Source organism: Macaca nemestrina, chromosome 2 (assembly GCF_043159975.1).
Source record: "Macaca nemestrina isolate mMacNem1 chromosome 2, mMacNem.hap1, whole genome shotgun sequence".
NCBI classification, from domain to species: Eukaryota; Metazoa; Chordata; class Mammalia; order Primates; family Cercopithecidae; genus Macaca; species Macaca nemestrina.
This window is the reverse complement of record NC_092126.1, coordinates 171,621,351-171,643,813: the sequence shown is the minus strand read 5'-3', so window position 1 is coordinate 171,643,813 and position 22,463 is coordinate 171,621,351. Positions and strand designations below refer to the sequence as shown.

At 39.1% G+C, this 22,463-nt stretch overlaps 1 protein-coding gene across 5 annotated transcripts in view; it reads left to right on the top strand.

The window, feature by feature from the left end:
* LOC105470405 (transmembrane serine protease 7) overlaps window positions 1-22,463 on the top strand; it is a 41,409-nt gene that overhangs the window by 2,512 nt on the left and 16,434 nt on the right. For 2 of the 5 annotated variants that reach the window (XM_011722382.3, XM_071092431.1), the window contains exons 2-11: window positions 1,355-1,485; window positions 3,693-3,760; window positions 5,185-5,378; window positions 6,402-6,440; window positions 7,173-7,401; window positions 9,295-9,425; window positions 10,151-10,263; window positions 16,503-16,609; window positions 20,152-20,288; window positions 21,893-22,000. In XM_011722382.3, coding sequence (XP_011720684.2) covers window positions 1,393-1,485; window positions 3,693-3,760; window positions 5,185-5,378; window positions 6,402-6,440; window positions 7,173-7,401; window positions 9,295-9,425; window positions 10,151-10,263; window positions 16,503-16,609; window positions 20,152-20,288; window positions 21,893-22,000 — 1,219 coding nt within the window. In that variant the 5' untranslated portion in view covers window positions 1,355-1,392. Of the gene's footprint in view, window positions 1-1,354; window positions 1,486-3,284; window positions 3,350-3,692; window positions 3,761-5,184; window positions 5,379-6,401; window positions 6,441-7,172; window positions 7,402-9,294; window positions 9,426-10,150; window positions 10,264-16,502; window positions 16,610-20,151; window positions 20,289-21,892; window positions 22,001-22,463 lie in introns of those variants that run through there. The other 3 variants (XM_071092435.1, XM_071092434.1, XM_071092432.1) reach the window with 3 other exon arrangements.

Below are 22,463 nucleotides of genomic sequence, written 5' to 3'. Positions count from 1 at the left end.
GCACAACCTCAGCCCAGAACAAAGCAGCTTATTTGCCTTCGTTTCTCTGCTGTTCCCCAGCTGACACATTTGCACTGTCCTAGCATGTTTATAAAAGTTTTAGAACATCCTTGTGCAGATGTAGTTTGTTGGTTTATAAAAATCGGAGAAGGCCACTTCATGGAAACAGATCAGTAGAAGCAAAGGGAGACTGGTATGGACCAGTAAGAATTTTTCAATAGAAAACAGGTTAGTTTTGATACATGAAATCTGGGCACGGAGGGTGGCCTTGAGAAAGGAGGTAGACAGAGACAGGTAAACAGGGAGACTACGGAGGATCTTATACATTAGGCTGAGCTGAAGAGTTAGGTAAATGTAGTCTGATTTAATGCTAAATTAATTGATCTTTCTTGCATGATTGTTGTTCAGACTCTAGAGTACTCACTGATATGAGAAGGACATATGAGCTTCTGGAAAGAAGTCATAGCTTTCATTTGAATTTTAGAGTCCGCAACCAAAAGAAAAAAAAAAAAAGAAAGAAAAAACGAAATCTAGGAAGCACTTCCCTGATAAAAATTTAAAAACCCAAAAACCAAAAAACAACTGCTGTTTTATATGACTGGCCTAAAGGCGAGGCGATCAGTCCAGGGTCACATTACCTGAAAAAACAAATCAAGGACAGGAGTTCAAGCCTCCTGCCCCTTACCCCGTGCTGCCTCCTCCCCTCCCCAGCCTCCCTACACTTCCTGAGGCTAAAGTGACTAATGGATCTTAGAAGGCAAGCTGTTTCCTATCCTCACAGCGGTTGCAACTTCTTTTTAATTCAGCCATCATTTATTTAGCATTTCCATGTGCTGGGCCTTGTGCTAAGAGGAAATATTCTCTCTCTCTTTCTCACTCTTTCTTTCTCCCTTTCTCTCCCCCTCTACCCACTTTGTCCCTCCCTTCCTTCCCTCAAATGTTTATTGAGCTTCAAAGCTAAGCCAGGCACTGCCTGCATCAGGGGCTGAGGAATCAAAATAAATTACCGTTTATTGCTTCGGAGAGCCCATAAAGGAGACAGAGAGAAATCATGATAAAGTGGGGTATACATGGACAACAGAAAAGTAACACACAAGGGCCATGAGATCCTTTTAATCTTGCTCTTAACTAGTTGCCAGAGCTGACAGAAGGAATATTCTGAGACACGGTTATTTGCTGCTGATGAAATAGATGTTGTTACCTACATTTAAAACTTCACAGGCTCTGAACCAGTTAGTATGTAGCTGCCTAAAATAAAATTATTTTAGGATCCTCATACTGACATAGCTCAGACAATTCCTTACTGCCACACAGATGGGAAAGCCTCCCAATCTCGTTCTCTCCTATTTTACAGGTAAGACAGAAAGCAAAGATGCTTTTTACTTTGCTGGGATGTTTCGCATCACCAACATTGAGTTTCTTCCTGAATACCAACAAAAGGAGTCCAGGGAATTTCTTTCCGTGGCACGGACTGTGCAGCAAGTGGTGAGGTGATGGGGGTAGAAGGGGTTATGGGTTTGCGGGGAGGTGGGGGATGAAGCTGGAGGGGACCACAAGTGTCAGAGGTGAGCAGGGTTTAGGGAAGTAGAGGGCAGGGTAGACAAAGGAAGCTGTCAGAAGAAAACATGAAATTTAGCACATCTTGGCTATAAGATAGAATTTCTCCCCCTGCTCCCATGTTCCAATGTAAAAAAAAAAGAATGCCTATCTCAGCTTCAGTTTTTCTCAACCATAAAATAAAGGAATTGGAATCAGATGACCTTTAAAATACCTTCCAGTTCTGAAGTTAGATGCATACCGATTAATTCCACTATTGTACACGTTTATTTCAACCTCGATGCACTGGCAATCTCTTCACTGTAAAAAGTAACTTTCTCATTATAGAACTAATAAATATTTATTATAAAAATTAGCAAAATTCAGATGATTATGTTTTAAAAACTAACATCATCTTTAACGTCATCACCAGAGATAAAGCCCCTTTTTATTCTGAAATACAAGAATAGTGCAATACTGGACTATATATTTCAGTTTTATAAATTCACATTTTCTCTTAGCATGCTATTGCATGCTTCTATGCAAGTAAATCTGCCTTAAAAAAAAATGTGAGTTACAATAGCCTCAAAGTTAGCAAATCCCCATTTATTGGATGTTTAGGCTGTTCCCAATTTTTGCTATAGATAATGAGACAGCAAAGCTGCCACATTCTTTGTGAGTATCTCCGATTACTCCTTTAGGTGGTTTCCTAAAAGCATAATTACTTGGACAAATAGAAAAGTATGTATTCATGGCTCTTGGCACATATTACCAACTAGAACATTGCTGTCCATTTGTATTTCCACGGTACTGGAGAGGGTTGTCATAGTGATGACCTTGACACAATGACTGGCTGTGTAGAAGGAGGAAAGGTGGTGAGAGAGAGGGCACATCAAAGACAACAGTGCTCAGAGCAGCTTTTACTTACTGAACGCCTCCTATATACTGAGTACGTCACTAAACCCTTTGCCTCTAATATTTATACAGTCCTGTGTCGCTTAGCAATGGAGATACTGTTGTACAAACATCATAGAGTGTGTGTACACATACATAGCTGGAGTGGCCTACTACACACCCAGGCTAGATGGTATAGCCTACTGCTCCTAAGCCACAAACCTGCATGGAATGTTACTGTACTGAACAGTGTAGCTCATTGTAACACAAATCACTAGATGATAGGAGTCGCTCAGCTCCATCATAATCTTGTGAGACTACTGTCATATATGTGGTCTGTCATTGACCAAAATGTCATGTGGCATAAGACTGTATACCAATTATGTCTCAAATTATCCCAAGGAGGTGGGTGTTTTGATTACCACTTTATAGGTAAAATAAATAAAAAAATAAACAAACAAACAAACAAAACCACTGTCTAAACAGGTTTAGGCAACATGTTCTGTGTTGCACAGTGAATTTAAATTTCACAGCTCATATTACTTCCACTACACTTCATAATTTCTAAGGGTTAAAAAAGTTTTTTTTTTTTAATCTTGGGCAATTATGTAGTGGTTTTCAAATTATGTAGGAAGGAGAATACCAGAGAAAATGACTTGGGAGAAGAGAGTGAGTTTGGTTTTAGAAATGCTGGGTGAGGGCCAAGAAGTAAATCAATTGAAATATAGCTCTCCTTTGAGATCCAATTATGAAGTTTTAAAAGGGCTGGGGCCCTTCCCTAGAGTTTGTTCTCTGAAGGAGGCTGGTAGATCTGGCTGTGGATACCACTCGCCCCCTAGTGGCCAATATGAGAATGCGTCCTTAAGAATATAGTCAACGCTGCTGCCCTGATAGAAAAGACGTTGGGTCAGATACTGCGGTATGAAAATGTGCTTAAATGAGTTTATTTGTTAACTGTGGAGAAAATTAACCTTTGGAGTGAGGAGAATACAGAATTTAAGTTTGAGTTTAAAGAGAGCAATAAGTGACTGAGGGTCACTGATTTTTCACAGATAGCAGAATAAAGGAGGTCACCCAAGATTGTTGCAGGAAGAATTTATTTGAATTCAAGAAATAATGTCTGGGTGTGGAGTTAGGGGCCTTTATTTTGAGGCTTGCACTTCTTCTTGCTGGCTGTCAGAGCTTGGGCCTACAACATTTAAGATACTGTAAAAGGAAGTCAAGTATGAAATACTTCAGATACCTCAACTATTCTTTTTCAGATAAACCTGGTGTATACAACATCTGCCTTCTCCAAATTTTATGAGCAGTCTGTTGTTGCAGATGTCAGGTAATGCATGTCCCTCGTTTTGGGATTTCTGTGTTCATTGTTCTAAATTCCATTCAAGGCTATGAAAAGGCTGAGATTCCACCATTCCTAAGTAGCTTCTTGGAGGTGGTTGGGGATTCATACTGTATTAACACAACTAGTGACTCAACTCACTGTCCTGCTTTCATGCTGTGTTTTTGCTCTTTATCTACCAAATCCCGACCTTCTCCCCATAGCTAGAATCCTGAACCCCTATAGCAATGCTGCTGTGCAAAATGGCCATAAACTTGTCTATCATATTGGGTGGAGGCAAAAATAAAGCACAGACTATGATTTCTTAATGTTCAGTGAAAAACTGGTCAATAGAGATCTTCTGAGAAAAAAGGGGATTCATGGTCAAATAATTTTTAGAAAAAATTGTGCACCATATATTGTATCCCACCCCACCCACTCCCAATATATCTGCAGAGATTCACAATCCACAATCCACTTTGACATATTAAAGCACTGAGAAGCCTTGGAGTAAAGCAACTTGATTAGTTTCCTTAACCTTCCATTTCTCAAGTCATTTACTGCAGAACGCCATGTTATGTTCCTTTCATAAAACATGGCAGTATTTATGCCATTAGGAGCTCAGGCTCTGGGGGCAGACTGGAAACCAAATTGGGCTTAATTACTGGATCTGCTACTAGCTATGTGACTTGGAGTTGTATTTGGCCTCAGTTTTCTCACCTATAAAATTGGAATAATAATAGGACCTTCTCATAAGATTAAATGGGATAAAGCAGATTTAGCACAGTCCCCGGACATGGCAGAGTATCAAACATTATAATGGTTTTAATTTTTTTTTTTTTTTTTTTTTGAGACAGTCTCACTCTGCTGCCCAGGCCGGAGTACAATGGCACGATCTCAGCTCACTGCAACCTCCGCCTCCCGGGTTCAAACAATTCTTCCAGCTCAGCCTCCCAAGTAGCTGTGATTACAGGCACCCGCCACAATGCCTGGCTAATGTTTGTAGTTTTAGTAGAGACGGGGTTTCACCATGTTAGTCAGGCTGGTCTCAAACTCCTGACCTCAGGTAATCTGCCTGCCTCGGCCTCCCACAGTGCTGGGATTACAGGCGTGAGCCACCGCGCCTGGCCACGGTTTTAAATTTTAATGGCAGTGAATACTGATTGATATCCATTAGAAATAGCATATTCTCCATGGAGATGCAACTATACAGTAATGGTTTTAGATTAGAATCCAACACAATAGTCTGAATACATTTAACATGATGCTGTCCTTCGCCAATCTTCATAACAGAAGTCAATGACTACCTAAAGTAGGGAGCTAGCTTCAGTTGAAGGATGTGCTCACTGGCCTTACCTTGAATCTATCAGTTGGGTACTGCTTCTCTGTAAAGTCTTGTGAGGTCCCTGACGAGCTCTCTTTTTTCGTTATAGCAGCAACAACAAAGGTGGCCTCCTTGTCCACTTTTGGATTGTGTTCGTCATGCCACGCGCCAAAGGCCACATCTTCTGTGAAGACTGTGTGGCCGCCATCTTGAAGGACTCCATCCAGACAAGCATCATAAACCGGACCTCTGTGGGGAGCTTGCAGGGTCTGGCTGTGGACATGGACTCTGTGGTACTAAATGGTGATTGTTGGGTAATTCTCCTTTAGCATTCCTTCCTGCAGCACTTCGGAAACTTGCCATGATTACAGTCAACATTGTAACGAAGCATTACAATGTGGGATTATCCCACAATCCCAGGAGCGCAGGATTAACTAAAGACATTGGAGCTATGTTAGTAAAGTAAAAATACAGCGATTGAACAATAGATTTGGGGAAAATATTCATATGAAATTGAATGTATTACTGTGTACCTCTACCTACCTTTATTCAGTTCATGCATCGTCAAACTAAGTCCCCAAAGAACAAAGACCTAGACAAGGAAGAATTTTGCTGAGGTTTATCTTGTTACTTTATTTGCCCAGACAGACTGTCCCTTTACTGTGTAATGCTGTCCAACACTCCAAAACAGCTTGCTTCATAGCCTCAAATGCAAATTTCATTGTTTGCCTTGATAGTAAAATGGCTTAATGATTGCATAACTCAAAACTTATGCAATTTTCTGTTTTGATTTAAATTTTATATATAAAATACATATATGAACATATGTTATAAATTTATAAATTTCTGTGTATTTAAAAATATATAAGTATCTATATTATATACACACACACATACACTAGGCATATGGTAGGTAGCTGACAAATATTTGTTAAATAAATGAAAAATCTCATAGAAAATTCTGTATCCCATGTATTATTTCATATATAGGACTAATATCATATTTGTTTGGTTGCTTTTTTACCTTTGAAAATATTTGAAACTTGCAACTACAATTTCAAGGATACAAAAGGTAAAGAGAATAGTACAGTGAACTCTCATACACCCATTACTCAGCTTCGACAACTATCAACTCACTCTCAACTATTCTATTTGATCTCTAAACACCTAAACAACTACCTCATCCTCACAGGATTATTTTAAAGTAAATCCCAGATGCATTTGATTGCTTTTAAAGAAGGACTGAAAATAATTTTTACGAAGTAAAATTCTAACAAAATGAAATGATGGGATTCAGTCTCTTGTCTATATGCTTTTTCAATGCAGCTGGGCTTCGGTCGGATTACTCGTCAACCATAGGATCTGGTAAATTCTTTCATGTGGTTCCCCCTCCTCCCATGTTAATATTGTTTTTGGCTGTAATTTTCATTTTCTAATTGATGGTATTTGTTAGTGCTCTTTTAATTGCAAGTGACAGAAATGCATTCAAACTGGCTTAAGCACAAAAGAAACTTGACTGGCTCATGTAAGTGGGACATACATGGAATGTGCTGGCATTAGTCATGGTTGAGTCTAGGATCTAAAATAAAATATCATCAGAACTCTGCATCTCTGCCTACTTCTATAGAGACTTCGTTATCAAATTGTGCTCTTTCACTGTGGTTGTAACAAGGACCACCAAGTAGATCCAAACTTAAAATTTATCATTTTCTCAACCATGGTGAAACCACCTCCACGTATTTCCTGACTGCTCTTGCAGAAGTCCTGGGGCTGACTCTCACTGTCTGGATTGACTGACATGCCTATTCTTGAAATGACTTCTTTGACTCTGATTGGCCAGCCTGGGTTATGTGCCCACCTCTGAAGCTAGGGGTGAGTTTAACCCCAACCAAACTATATAGACAGAGTGCGGGTAGTTTCTAAAGCCAAAATGCAGGGCTGTTACCCGAAGGCAGGGAAGTGAACCTAGGCTGGCAAAGGCAGCATATGTCCTTCACATGACCTCTTTTGCTCTTTACTTTTCTATAAAGATTTCTTTTTTTAGAAAAATCATTTCTAAAATAAAGAAAAGAAAGGAAAATGGTGCTGTCTCCACAGACAAAGGCTGCTCTCAGTACTTCTATGCAGAGCGTCTGTCTCTCCACTACCCGCTGGAGATTTCTGCAACCTCAGGGAGGCTGATGTGCCACTTCAAGCTGGTGGCCATAGTGGGCTACCTGATTCGTCTCTCAATCAAGTCCATCCAAATCGAAGCCGACAACTGTGTCACTGACTCCCTGACCATTTATGACTCCCTTTTGCCCATCCGGAGCAGCATCTTGTACAGGTACGATGCAGGTACTCCTCTTGGCAGGTAAAAAGATTTTTTACAACCTCTGTTTTACAGTATCTGTGTTCCCCCTGGATTTTTTTAAGAACAGTTTTTGTGTGCACACATGAGGTCGATGACTGACCCATGCCCTATTTAGTATCCATTATACTTTAGTACCCTCGCCAGAGCCTATCAGACTCAATGTTTGTTTTCCACTTGTAGCAAATACTGTCAAAGTCAGTACAGCAAGAACTTCAGCCAATATACCTGAAATATAACAGATACTTTGTTTAATTTTAATTTATTGAAATAAAAATGAAGTCTACTGTTTCAACAGTGTGAGAATAAATATCCTATGATGATTGCATCACATTAGTAAACAATTAAATTCTTTTCTCATTACAAAGGTAACACATGTTTATTGTAGAAAATTAGGTCAGAGGAAACAGTATCAATTATTTTACAATCTCCTTATTCAGAACAAATTTCTGTTATATTTTAGCATAAATCCTTTCATTCATGTATATGTAATAGCACACACATATACATACCCTAGTATTTTTTACTTAATAGTAGATATTTATTTATGGGTGCTTAATATTTGGTAAACTAATAATGAATTAGGCTTTATTAAGAAAGTATTTGTTACTCACTGTGCTAAAAAGGTACATAAATCATCCTATTATTTTTAACCATGTCTGTGGATGTACCTAACGATGCTTTATGTGTGTATGTAGGTATTTATATTTTGGTGATGAATGTACATGTTAAAAATTCAAACACTATGTAAGAATATGCAGTGAAAAGTAAGTTTGCCACTGATGCCCATTCCTCCATCATTATCAGCTTCTTTTCATCCTTTCAGACATATTTACATATCTCATTTAATCCTCAACACAATGCTATGAGGAGCATACTATTATTATTACTACTGAGGCAGGAGAATAGGATCTGGAGGCAGGGAACTTAAGGCCAATTAGTGCTGACTTCCTAAAGCTGATTCAAGGGGAAACAACAAGATCTGGGGGCAGGGAACCTAAGCCCAATTAATGTAAATTTCCTAAAGCTAAACCAAAGAAAAGCCCCATCACCCTACAACCTCCCGCTTCCACCACTTCTCAGGTGGAAAGGGAAAGCACCCTGATTGGCCTCAGGCTAAGCCCGGGCCATCCCTTCAGCTGCATACTGCACCAATTTACCTCGACCTTTAATTAGCCATGGACCAAATCCTTCATCCAGATAAGGCGTAGCTGATAGGGACCTCACAAGGAGTACTTAAAACCCCAAATACTTTGTAACTGGGCCCTTGAACAGCTTGCTCTGGTCCACTCCCACCCTGTGGAGAGCTTTAATAAATCCCTGCTTTCCTTTCTCATTTCTGTTTCATTCCTTTGTTGCTTTGTGCATTTTTGCTCAATTCTTTGTTTAAAATGCCAAGTACCTGGACAACTCACATGGCCTTCGTTCTGGTAACACTACCATTGCATAGAAGAGAAACTGGTGCTTACAAAGATTTAAGCCTGGCATCTTTCATCCATTTACATGATGGAGCTGACTTTTGAATCCAGTTTTCCTTAGGGCAGAGTCCAGGACCTTAGCCATTCAATACACTACTTTTATACCGTATTTCTGCTCAAGGAGCAGCCAGTGACAGGCATCCCAGAAAATTCTCTGGTAGAGGTTCCTACACAAAAATGTATCTACCTTTTCCAGCTCTGTAGTGCTCTGTGGCTACTAATGGATGAGGTTCTGGTTGGGAGAGAGTCCCAAGCACTGAGTGGATGGATTGAACGGATGGCCCAGGAAACCTGTGGAATCATTTTGAATGGAGACCCATTTCTCGAACAGGAGACCCATTTCTCAAATAATGTATTGTTCATGTACTTTTGTTTTATTATCTGCTTTCAGAATTTGTGAACCCACAAGAATATTAATGTCATTTGTTTCCACAAATAATCTCATGTTGGTGACATTTAAGGCTCCTCATATACGGAGGCTCTCAGGAATCTGGGCATATTTTGAGGTCATTCCAGAACAAAGTAAGTCTTCCCCAGTTATGCAGAAGTCACTTTTAGAAATATTTGTTATGATAGCCTATTCTTATCTTTCTGGAGGCTGTGTTATAATATTCATTTTATTAGTCTGGGACTCTGAATAAGGGTCCAGTCAGAAGAGAGAGACCATATTAGTTATTTGGACAGAATGAATTCTGTAAGAACTATTAACTTAGTATAAAGGTGTTAATAAGGTTACTCAAAAGGTGAATAGGACAAGAAATGTCAGGTACCATGGATGTAACATGTGCAGAAAGTAACTATCATCCCTAGGGCTGGGCGAACAAAGGAAAGAGGTTGGGATTATCTCAGTTTAGAGCATAGAAGAGAGAATATGAGGGATGGAACTCAGGCCTCTGAGGAGGGATTGCTGTTCAGCTGTTGCTGGTGTCTCTGAGTTCAGAACTATGTTTTTAAAGAAAGTAATAGCATCTTGCAGATCTGCAGCCAAAACATATGATTTGAAAACAAACATAGAATTTCAGAACAAGCATTTTAGCTATACATCTGTAGGGTGGTATGTATTTCTTCTGAAAAAACAAACAAACAAAAAAAAAAAACAAAAAACCAAAAAAAGCACAAAGTTTAAGAAATGTATAAAGCTTGTCGATCAAGGAAGTGTGCATTAGTAATTAAATGAATGTATGAAGTGTATGTTTCCACAATCTCACAGCTGTGAATCATTGTGTGTCACTGGGTATCTTTTTCAGAGTGTGAAAACACAGTGTTGGTCAAAGAAATCACTGGCTTTGAAGGGACAATTTCAAGCCCATATTACCCGAGCTACTATCCTCCAAAATGCAAGTGTACCTGGAAATTTCAGGTAGCCTAGTTCTACCAGTGTCTTAGAAAAATATGACTGCTCTATTTTTAATAACATGAATTTCATTACATTTATTTTTAATTACGAAAGAATATTGCTTAATTTTATAAAATTTCAGTATTATTGAAACATATTATTTAGAAAGCAACACTTTTCTGTAATTTCAACTCTCTGCCCACAAATGAACTACTCTTAGCAGACCGGAGCTTGTTTCTTAAATTTGTTTGTGTTGAAAATGCAAAGGCATTGTTGAAGGTTCAAACAATTATTTTATTATGATAGAGCACATTCATCCATTTTTAATTACTTCATCACTAGCATTGTAATAGGAATAATAATAAAGTAATACATTGGATTAGTCAATACAGTTAGCCCTCTGTATCTGCAGGTTTGGCATCTGTGGATTAAACCAATCACAGATCAAAAAATTTTACAAACACACACAATAAAATACAACAATAAAAAATAATATAAATAAAAAACAATACAACATAACAACTATTTACATATAATATAATTGTATTAGGTATTATAAGTAATCTAGAGATGATTTAAAGTATAGGAGAGGATGTGCATAGATTACACGCAAATACTACACAATTTTACATAAAATACTTCAGTATCTGAGAATTTTGGTATCTGTGGGGTTCCTGTAACCAATCCTCCACAGATAGCAAGGGACAACTGTATTATATTTCAGTTGTATAAGCAAACCAGAGTGCAAATGTATACGAAATATCTATCTATCTATCTATCTATTATCTATCATCTATCTATCTATATCTATCTATCATCTATCTATATCTATATATCTATGTATGTATGTATGTATGTATGTATGTATGTATGTATGTATCTATCTATCTATCTGTCTCTGTTATCTATCTATCTCTCCCTCTGGTGCTAGATAAGGCATTTATGCTTTTTTAAAAAAAAAAAAAAAACCTTAGTAAACTGTTTTTTTCTTTCTCCACCTGTAATATCACATGGAGACAGGGCAAAGTATCACTTTTGTTCATTCAGGATATACATATAAACTCATTGTTGTGTGGCATAGCAATTAGATAAATTAGATGTAAACGGCAAGCAGTATGTTGTTTGCATTTATTCAATATATTATTGAACGACTACTATGGGCCAGGCACTCAGGCATGATTCCGGACACGGGGGATCCATGAAATCAGACACACACGCACAGCAGCAGCCCTGCTCTCATGGAGCTTACCTTCCAGTAGGGGAAGGCAAGTGATAAACAAACAAGTTAAATATGCATAATCTGTCTCATAATGATAAAATGCTATGGAGAAAAATAAAGCAGGGAAGGGGGCTCTATAGCTTGAGTTGGGGGTGGGAGGTGTGAAGGATAACAAGTTAGGTGTTTGTTATCTTAAATAGGATGGCCAGGGAAAGTCTTGCTGATAAGGGGACATTTGCACATAAACCTAAAAGATGAGGGTACTAACCTTGTAAATACCAGGATAAGAATGTTGCAGGCAAAGGGAACAGCTAGGCCAGGGACTCTGAGGCAGGAGGGTGCTTAACGCATATATATTTTTTTGTGCATAGTCATAATAGTTAAAATAATTTCATAACTCTACTCAAACCTGTAAGTTGGTGTCAATACCCTGATGGCATGTATCCTTAAATTAAAAAAAAAAAAAATCATTATTACAAATATTTCCAAAGTAGTTAAGAGATAAAGGTGCTGGACCCTTGCTCACTGCCAGATTCTCAAGGCTTCAGGGCAGCAGAAATGCAAGGCCTCAGATGAGCAGTGAGTCTGAGGAGGAGAGGAAAAGAGGCGATGAAAAAACGGGTTAGGGAAGGAAAAGGGAAAGGAAACAAATCTCCATTTCTTCAGTCTCTCCACAAAGCAGATTTACCTTCTGGAGTTCGTGTGATAGCAGAAGACAGTGCCGTTCTCAAAAGCTCTGTCAAATGTTTGAAATTCCTTTGAGATAAAATAAAGGTTGACTTCTTAATAATCTGTGGCCTTAAAATGAAAAATTTAAAACTTTGTTGGGACTTTTAGTCAGGGTGTGAATAAGAATATTGGATCATTTAGTGTTTTGCTAGGGGTTGGGGGTGAGAAATGCTGAAGAAAAAAAAAAAAAAAGGCTTTGTAAGGAAAAGGCCATCCCAGTGGGCAAGTGAGGAGTGGGAGAAAGGAGGCGGGAAACACCAGGACCAACGTGTTAGCCGTGGTCATCTCAGAGAGCAAGTTTGTTCTCCTCAGTGTGCAGGTTAAATAAAGCTGTTCCTTTTCAGAAAGCTTTGAAAACATGAGAGCATGTTACTGTGAATGGAAATCAGTGTAAAACATATTGACTTTTTTCACCTGTGAAATAGCTTTGAATTTATTAAAAAATAACTAAGAGCTAGATGACTTAAGTAACAAAAATATTGACTCATCATGATAAAAGTTTTTTACACAAAAGTTAGTTTATATTCTCAATCCATCTTTGTGTCTGGTTCCATTTTGAAATTTGCTGAAGAGCAATCAACTCCCTTTGCAAACTCACTTTCAGCTGAGTTTTAAGGTCTTATTTATCTGAGAAGGATTAACTCCTGCTACAGCTTAAAGTCCATCTGATTCTTCTCTCAAGCTCTCTTGTCCACTCAACAATGCTTATTAAATGTGTGCCACGTGGCAGGTTCTATATGGGGATGCCTAGTAGCAAGATAAAGTCCTTGTTCTCATGGAGTTTACAGACTGCAGGGGAATATGGAACAAATAAGTATAACCAAAAAAGGGTGTTGAGTTTATATTATGTTGTCTGTATTTGTTTAGCACTTCAGTGTTTTTGGCAACATATTTTTATTTGCCCTTCAAAACACACCTCTAATATAGAAGATATATTCTTAGCACATTTTATAGGTATGGAAAAAGAGATGGGTCAAATCATTTGCTAGGGCTCACTCAATCAGAAAGTGACCCAGGTAGGACTAGAAGGAATCATGCCTTCTCCATAAATAAATTCAGCCCCTTCTCCTTGTCTGGGTTTCTGAAGATGTTCTGCTTCCCTACATTTCTTAACAATCACTTAGCTGAACATTTACCTCCTCCCTTCTTTTTGTATTCCAACACATTTTCTTATAGAATCTTAGAAAAGGAAAATGGAGCAGTGCTTTGAATTGTTTTTATCACAAAAGTCATCAGCACAGCACCATCCAATTTAGGTCCACCAGGCAGAAGCACGGATTTTTATGGGCCATGTAAGTCACCTCCTTATATCACTTAGGAAATGCACAAGATTCCCCAGAAGGGAGCCCCGCTCCCTGCTTCTGTGAAGGAAATATGCAATCAGTTTTACCACAGAAATTTTCACTGCCCATCTGAGGTGGGCTGTTGGGTTGTGTACACACGATCCCTGGCAAATTAGGGGTGGCTGAAAGATATGGCCTCTTGCATCCTATCACCATCACTGACCAGAGAAATATTTAAATATTTTTTTTTTCTTTTTTTTTTTTTTTTTTTGAGACGGAGTCTCGCTCTGCCGCCCAGGCTGGAGTGCAGTGGCCGGATCTCAGCTCACTGCAAGCTCCGCCTCCCGGGTTCACGCCATTCTCCTGCCTCAGCCTCCCGAGTAGTTGGGACTACAGGCGCCCGCCACCGCGCCCGGCTAGTTTTTTGTATTTTTTAGTAGAGACGGGGTTTCACCGTGTTAGCCAGGATGGTCTCGATCTCCTGACCTCGTAATCCGCCCGTCTCGGCCTCCCAAAGTGCTGGGATTACAGGCTTGAGCCACCGCGCCCGGCCAGAAATATTTAAATATTACAGGTCCAGTTCCCAACGCAAAGGCAGAGGATAGGGAACAGAAACAGAGAACACAGAACATATAATAGTGGACTTATTTTTTGTTCACTTGTTGAAATAGCCTGCAATGCATTGTGAAACTAAATGTCACCCCTCTGTTTGTCAAGGAGGTTAATGTAAGTAATGCCTCTTGGCCAATCTGTATGCAAATGTAGAATTGTGTGCAATTCTGTATTCGTGGAATCAGTGTGCAAGGGAACTCATTTCTTTTCACTATGGAGGAACTCTGTGGATTGGAAGGTAGTGTTGCATATAAATCCATTTTTATTTTGAAGCTTTGGAATACAGTGAAAATGCCTAACTGAGCTTCTTGTAGAAGACTGCACTGGAAGATGTTCTTACATTATAAGATTTACATTAGTTACTTAACATATTTATTATCTCTCAGTTTGCATATTTTTTATGTGAAGAAATAACCAGATGAGAAGACTTAAAAAAATTGATATGTGTTCTCATGAGCCCTGGGTTTTCGGTAAACATAAGACCATCCCTTTCTGATTGAGCCCCCCATGTTGGTATCCAAGCAGCCTGTTACACTGGGAAAAGGGTGACCTTCAGAGACATGCAGGGCTGGTTTGAATCTGTGGGCTCCATTTTTTAACCTTGGGAAAGTTACTTATCTTGGTTAGTCTTGGTTTTTTCTTCTGTGCAATGGGATTCACACTACCTGCATAACAGGGTTGTTGTGATGTTTAAGTGAGAAACATAAAGTACCTGATTCATTCTCCCTCAAAGGTAGGTGGCGAGGGATGGTTTACTCTATTCAAATGCTCATGGGAAACCAGCAAACACTTGCATATGCGCGCACACACACACACACACACACAGACAGAGCATAACATATAATACGATGACATAACTAAAACCAAACGTCTTTCAGAGCAATACAAGTAATGGGTGAAATTCACCTAAAGAAAAAGACAATAAGATTGAATTGCAAAGTATTACCTAAAACTGAACTTTATGTTATTTTCAAAAGACAAAATGAACTAAAAAGCAACTCAATAAGGCTGAACAAAAAGGATGGGCAATGTATCAGGCAATTATAAACAACAAAATGCAGAGTTTACAATCTTAGTACCAGGCAACACTGAAATCAGGGCAATGACATCCCTGATTTGCAAGTACGAGACAAAAAGCAATCTCTAACAATAAAGACAATGATCCATAAGATCTAATTACGTCAATTGTTTATGCAGCAAATGAAACAGCATTAATACTCATAAATCAAAAACAAGTGGAAATACAAAGAGAGAAGTGGGCAATGCCAGCTAGGCACAGTGGCTCACGCCTGTAATCCCAACACTTTTGGAGGCTGAGGCGGGTGGATCACTTGAGCCCAGGAGTTTGAGACCAGCCTGGGCAATGTGGTGAAACTCTGTCTCTATAAAGATTATTTTATTAAAAAAAAGTAAAAAAAAATAAGCAAAGAAGTGGGCAATGCTTAAATAAGGAATTTTAAGTCTCTTCATTCATGACAGAGATAGTGGAGGACAATAAATCAGGCAAAGCAGGATATTAAATACTGAATATCATGCACATGAGTTTCATATTATATATATGCAGACTACTCCTTTTTTTTAAAGTGACCGTGAAGCATTCATAAATTTGATCACAAAATTAAAAAAATTTAAAGCACTATAAATGATATTCTTATTCAACTGAGATAGAGTTAGAATGCTTGAAAATGGATGAACCCAAATTTGACTCTCTTAAATGTAAAAATTCCTTAAATAATTCCTGGGTCAAAGTGAAAATCAAAACTAAAACTTTGTCATATCAGACATAATACAGATGTATACCACAAAATGCAACAAAAAAGTCAGTTGCATAGTGTGTGTGTGTGTGTGTGTGTGTGTGTGTGTATGGAGTGGTGTGGTGCATGCGTGCGTGCGCGCGCGCGCACACACACACGTTTGCTCATACACGAAGGCAGCTTTCTCTTTTAATGTCTTCCGAGAAGATCTAGGGGTGACTCACTAAGAGCCTTCAGAAATACTGAATTTAATATGAAGAGGAGGCTGATTCATTTCTCCTTTGTCTAAAGAATCTGAATGATGCTTTAAATCAACTGTGTCATATGTACATCAAAAGAGGAAGGTGTTTACACTCATTAACAAGTGGGTGTTTTTAAAGTTAAGTTCACACTAACAGGGAGAAACTGAAACCCAGAGATGCTGATATGTCTCAAGTCACCCCGCTCCACTTAGGACCCAGCATCTGCTCCCTGAATACATGGCTGCCTGCTTCCTTCTTCAGAACGCTCTCCTCCTTATCCTGCTTTGTTCGGGAGAACTGGTTTATCCCACTAAGGGCCACAGGGTGCAAGGAGTAGAATGGCCTTAAAACAACAAGCCAAGGGAATAAGTAAATACGTCCTTTGATTGAAGCATTTTTTCTGACTTAATGTTTGTTTTCACAGACTTCTCTATCAACTCTTGGCATCGCACTGAAATTCTATAACTATTCAATAACCAAGAAGAGTATGAAAGGCTGTGAGCATGGATGGTGGGAAATTAATGAGCACATGTAAGTGATTTTCATATGTGAGGCATCTGACGAAAGGTTCATAGCTGTGTGTTCCTTGTTCTTAAAGAGTTTGTGCTTTACCATTTACAGTTAGCGAAACTGAGGGATATAGGAGTTATGTAACTTGCTCAAGGTCATGCAGCTCATGAGTGATCGAGGCAAGATTCAAACTCATGTCTTAGGGCTCCTGCCCCACCACTGCTCTCTGCTGCTGGGCTATAGATACGTATATTCCACACTTCACACAAGTATTTGGCAGATGAATTTTTCAAATCCTGGATCCATGGGGGAATATAATAAATTGGGGTTCTGCTGGAAAAAAATGTTGGAGACCATTGACCAATTCTGTGTGGTAGGAGAGTCTCAGTTGGCCTGGCTAGATCCTGAGGCTGGGAAATGGGTTGAAGCTAATTGGAAATCTAGGAGCTTAAGGTTAGAACCAATCTGCTTGGCTCTAGAACCAATATACTAGGTGCTCACTCTCACTCTTAATTTGTCCCTTAATTGTTGTTGTTGATTTGCTTATAAACCTGTAACAGATTAAATAGGCACTGAATTAAATAGTTTTGTTTTTTTGTTTTGCTTTTTTATTTTTGCTTTTTTGAGACAGAGTTTTGCTCTGTCACCCAGGCTGGAGTGCTGTGGTGCGATCTTGGCTCACTGCAACCTCTGTTTCCTGGTTTCAAGCAATTCTGCTGCCTCAGCCTCCCAAGTAGCTGGGACTATAGGCATGCACCACCATACCTGGCTAATTTTTGTAGTGTTAGTAGAGATGGAGTTTTGTCATGTTGGCCAGGCTGGTGTCAAACTCCTACCTCAAGTGATGCACCTTCCCTAGCCTCCCAAAGTTCCAGGATTCCAGGCATGAGCCACCACACTCGGCCCCTGAATAGGTTTTCAAAAATACAGCATGCCCTGTCTTGACCACGGAATAGCTTCTCAGTTCACTTTCAGAAAATTCTGTGAAGTTAAAGGATTTGCCTGCTACTTCTTTGTTCATTGTTATTCTATGAGTGAAACCTTCCCTTTCTAAGTGCTTTTTCAGAAAAAACTTCTTTCAATCCCTTCAGACAGACTACTTTCAAAATAACTGGTCCTGTCTTCATTAGAATAGGGCTTATCAAATTTAAGGACATTCTTGGATTCATATTAAAATACAGACCGTATTATTTTGGGGAGTGTAATTAAATCGAGGCTCTATTTTGTGGGAGTCAGAAGACCCGGGTTCAAGTTCCAGCTCTATCATTTAGTAGCTACATTAACTAGGGCAAATTATTTAACTTCTTTGAGTTTTAGTTGGTGAGATGAGGTAATGATTCTTAATAAGTTTTTTCTTGTTTGTTATTTGGTTAGAATTTACGAAATCATGTATACCACAAAGCAAAAAATACTAGCTATTATTAATATGAATAATAAGATTGTTTTTGAAATGACACTTGTTGGATAAATACTATAGAACGTGCCCCCAAGGCTTTAAAGATACTGCATTTTGGTATTTAAATAAAATACAGATCCAGAAAACAAATCTTTATAAATCTTTTGTGAAGGTGTAAGCCTATGACAGAGCTGTGCTTTGAAAATGAGGGACTATTTTATCCCTAAATCACAACGACTACCCGGGATGTGTTTATTGCTGCCTAAGTAGGAGCAGGATCTGCTCCCAAGCCATACCAGGAAAGCTCTCTGAGCCCCATCCTTTCCTAAAGGGCCAGTTCTTCACTAGGCTTGTGGGCTGGCTGAAATCCTATCAGATTCATTTGATGCTTCCTTACCCTCAAGATTTAAAATGCCAGCCCTTCACATTATCAGTACTTTTCATCTAAAAAGGAAAAGCTCTAGTTGTGCTAACTAGACACCTTGCTGAACAGTTAGCCTAAGGAAATGGAGGCTGTAATGGGGAAGGAGGAAAAAGTCATCCTGACTAGAAGAAGCCTAATGATCTCCTCTAGCCAGCCTGGGGGTGAGGTGTGAATGCTCGGGCTGCTGGACTGCTGTATATGAACCCCGAAGAAATGGATAGCCTTTTTACCAAGATTTAGCATGGCAGAACTGCTTTGGTGTGCTAGAGTTTAGCATCAGACCAATTAGCATCCAAATCTTGGTTCTACTTACTTGCTATTTGAACTTCAGCAAGTTATTTCACGTCTTTATGTCTTAGTTTCCTCACTTATCATGTGTCTGTCTAGATAAACTGACTCTTGCTGGCTTTCTCCAGTTTCTCAGTTTCAAAACGTTCATTTCATAAGCCACCATTATTCCTCATTGCCTACTCCCCCCTTTTAAACTCCAGCCCAAGCGTGTGATCTCTTTCCTCTTGATTCCCCTTAACATGCCTAGCAAGGCTCATCTTTGCAAGGAAACTCTACTAAATGTTAATGGTGAACGCAAAGAAAATCACTATGAGATTCAGATAACATAATCAGCATGTTTTTAAGAGCACAGGATTCTGATCTCAAGATGGCCAACTCTGACTCCAAAAGTTTGGCATGGCTTAGCTTTCAGGTGCCTCTCAGACCCTGGCTCCCAGTTAGCCAGAAGGACATCTGCACTTGCCATCTCTTCCTCATACCTCAGGAGTTGTCTAATAGCTTATCAGTTCCTGTACTTCAGCCAATTGCGAAAGACTCTTCCTGAGAAACACGTGAATGCTTTCCTCCTTTAATCCTTAAAATCATAGGCTATCTGTGCTCCTGAATGCCAGTGTCTGATCCGTGGAACATTCCTGTTTCCCAAGTGCTTTAGGGGCCTAGAGTGATAGGCATTACAGGTTCCAGTGGAGGTCGTTACCCCCAAGCCTTGTGTCTGCTGTCTCCCATCAAGATCTTGCGGGTTTCTCTGTGGGAAGAGCCTCATCTACACAGGGCGGTGGACTAACTTAGGGGCCTGCAATATAATAATACTGCATGCTTCACTAACCACAGTGCTAATGTACTGAGAATTATTAACAGGAGGAACATTTTCTCAAAAGGATACTGGGGGGCATTAGGTGATGAGAGGTAATTAAAAATAATCAAGGTAGGGAAATATTGGAGACAGACATTAATTCTTTGAAATTTTGCCAAGGACAAGCCCTTATGTGCATGTCAGATTTCAATTTACATTGAAATAATGTTGTCTTTTGCTTTTAGTCTTGCTGGAATTCTTTGCATATTTTCAACCTGAACGAATGGACTCCACCTTGTTTGGCAGAGAGGCTTGTGGACAAAAGCAGGCAATTCTTATGTTACACAGGTTTTCACATTGTAAAAGGAAAGAAAACAGAGAGAATTAAATCTATATTTCTTTGGATCATAAGTGATGGTGAAGAAAGCAACAGGTCAATGGTGCTATTATTGTTCTATTAAGCAGAGGAGAAAATAAAGAGGGCAGAAGTTACTTGATCACAGTCACATGGCCTAGATTGAATAACTACCATTAGCTCTACCATACGCATCTCTGTTTGTGAAAACCAAATGACCAAAGTATTAGAGAATTCACCATGAATAGGAATTCAGTCGACAGAACCTCAAGCTGTGTGTTGTCCCCGACTCTTGTCTCCTCAGGTACTGTGGCTCCTACATGGATCATCAGACAATTTTTCGAGTGCCCAGCCCTCTGGTTCACATTCAGCTCCAGTGCAGTTCAAGGCTTTCAGACAAGCCACTTTTGGTAGAATATGGCAGTTACAACATCAGTCAACGTAAGCCTGGGATCACCTCCTTAGGAAAACTTAATGAATAATTACATAGAGGATAACATTTTATAATTCTAAACTGTGAGAATTTAAGAAATGAATACTGCTTTATTTCTGCTATTTCCTTTTACATGCTTATTTTTATAATAAATAATAAATATAAAGTACAAATAAATATAACAAATAATATATATGATTACATATTTATTACTACTATACTTTGAATTATTAAAGAAATAATATAACTTTTTAATACTACTGATTTATAGTTGAAAAATAATTTCTCACATTATTCCTTAAAGACATGTATTGGTTTGTAGTTCTTGCTAGCCATCATTCTCTGTAAATATGATGTTTACACCAACATGTAGCGGATCCAAAGCCAACACTTGTCACACTCACTTTGGTCTGTGCTTGCACAGGAAGAGCTGTTGGGTGGAGGGAGTTCAAATATCAGCCCTCAGAATGTTGAGCTTGAAATTCATACCGAAAACTAGTGGAAGAGTGGCCAGGAAGTGCTCATGAGAAAAGGCAATGTGTGAGGGAAGTCATTAGAACTACAGAGAGTAGCTAATGACACGCTCAGGAAATCTTTGACCCATCTTAAGAGGGAAAAAGTAAAGATTGCCCACTGAGGAGTCCACAGGGATATGACTTGAGAGAACATTTCTTTAGACCCCATGTCCTTCTTTGCCAATCCCTAATAGACTTTCTTCTAGACTCAGAATATTACATCCTAAATATCAGAGTATTACAGTTTCCAGCAGAGTCACAGGTAGATAAAGCAAGCTGTCTTATTTTTAATTGTTTTTTCAAATCATAACTATTTTCCAGCATCTCATCCACTCCATCATGTGCCACTGAAATAGTGTTTGACTCGACCATACACTTTCCCCCATTCTTTTGCACAAGGGGAGGAAGGATTGATTATTTCTCTAATGTTTATCTATGAACTCAGGATGAATGATTCAAGATCAGGAATGAATCTTGAATCAGGGAATGGATCATTAATTAGAAGCCTGGTTGAAGAGGAAAGACTAATGGACAGGGAGGTAGGCAGCAGGAGTCTGAGTTTGAGGTCAGTAAGTAATCTCTCTAGGTCCAACGTGATAAAAGCAGTGGTTACTAATATGTTTTGGAGCATAGCTGACTTGAAAGTGTAATTTAAGACATACAGAATAACTCATCTGATCACAGAAGATTCAGGGACACCAGAAGTCAATTTAAAATTCTCTGAGGCTGTCTAAAGACTCCACATTAGGAATGCTGGGCTCCCTTAGGTATGTTCCAACTTTCACATTCTTCAGGCATATGACAAAGTCATCCAGCTGAGACTAGACTATGGAGATAGTAGAAGTTTGCTTGTGCATATGACCTGAATGCAGTGCTCACCCAGAGCTCCAGGTGGATATTGCTTTCTTCTTTGCCCTTCTATGTTCTGCGTTTTTGTCTTTCAATGACTGGCAGCCTTCATTTGATGGAGACAATATGTAATTATTACTGCTACCCTGCCAACTCCCTAACCACATCACACTTTAAATTTCTTTGCTAATGTGGTCTAGTGATTTTCAGGGATCTCTCCAAGATTTTCCACTTTTTGTTTTCCATAGCCTGCCCTGTTGGATCTTTTAGATGCTCCTCTGGTTTATGTGTCCCTCAGGCCCAGCGTTGTGATGGAGTAAATGACTGCTTTGATGAAAGTGATGAATTATTTTGTGGTGGGTATTCAAGCTTTTAATATGACTTTCTTATGAATAAGTAACTTCTCAGGACCATGATTGCTGCTGGTATATATCCTTAGCCTTTGTAGTTATTATCTATTACTGCATAACCAACTACTCCAAATTCTAGTGGCTTAAACAATCATTTATTCTTGATTATGCATCTGTGGATTTTCTGGGATCTGACTAATCTAGACTGGGCTCATATGGGTGGCTCTGCTTCAAGCATTGGGTCCTCCTGAGCTTGATTCTTCCAAGATTGGAATCAGCTCTACTTTTTAATGGCTCTTTTCCTCATTGAGCCAGTCATGGCAGTGGCAAAAGGAAAAGAGGGGAGAGCAACAACTCATGGTTTCTCATAAGTCCTGGGCTTGGAACTGGCACACCATCATTTGTATTACATTCTATTGCTCAAATCAAGTCACATAGCTGAGAACAATGTCAGGGGCAGGGAAATTTA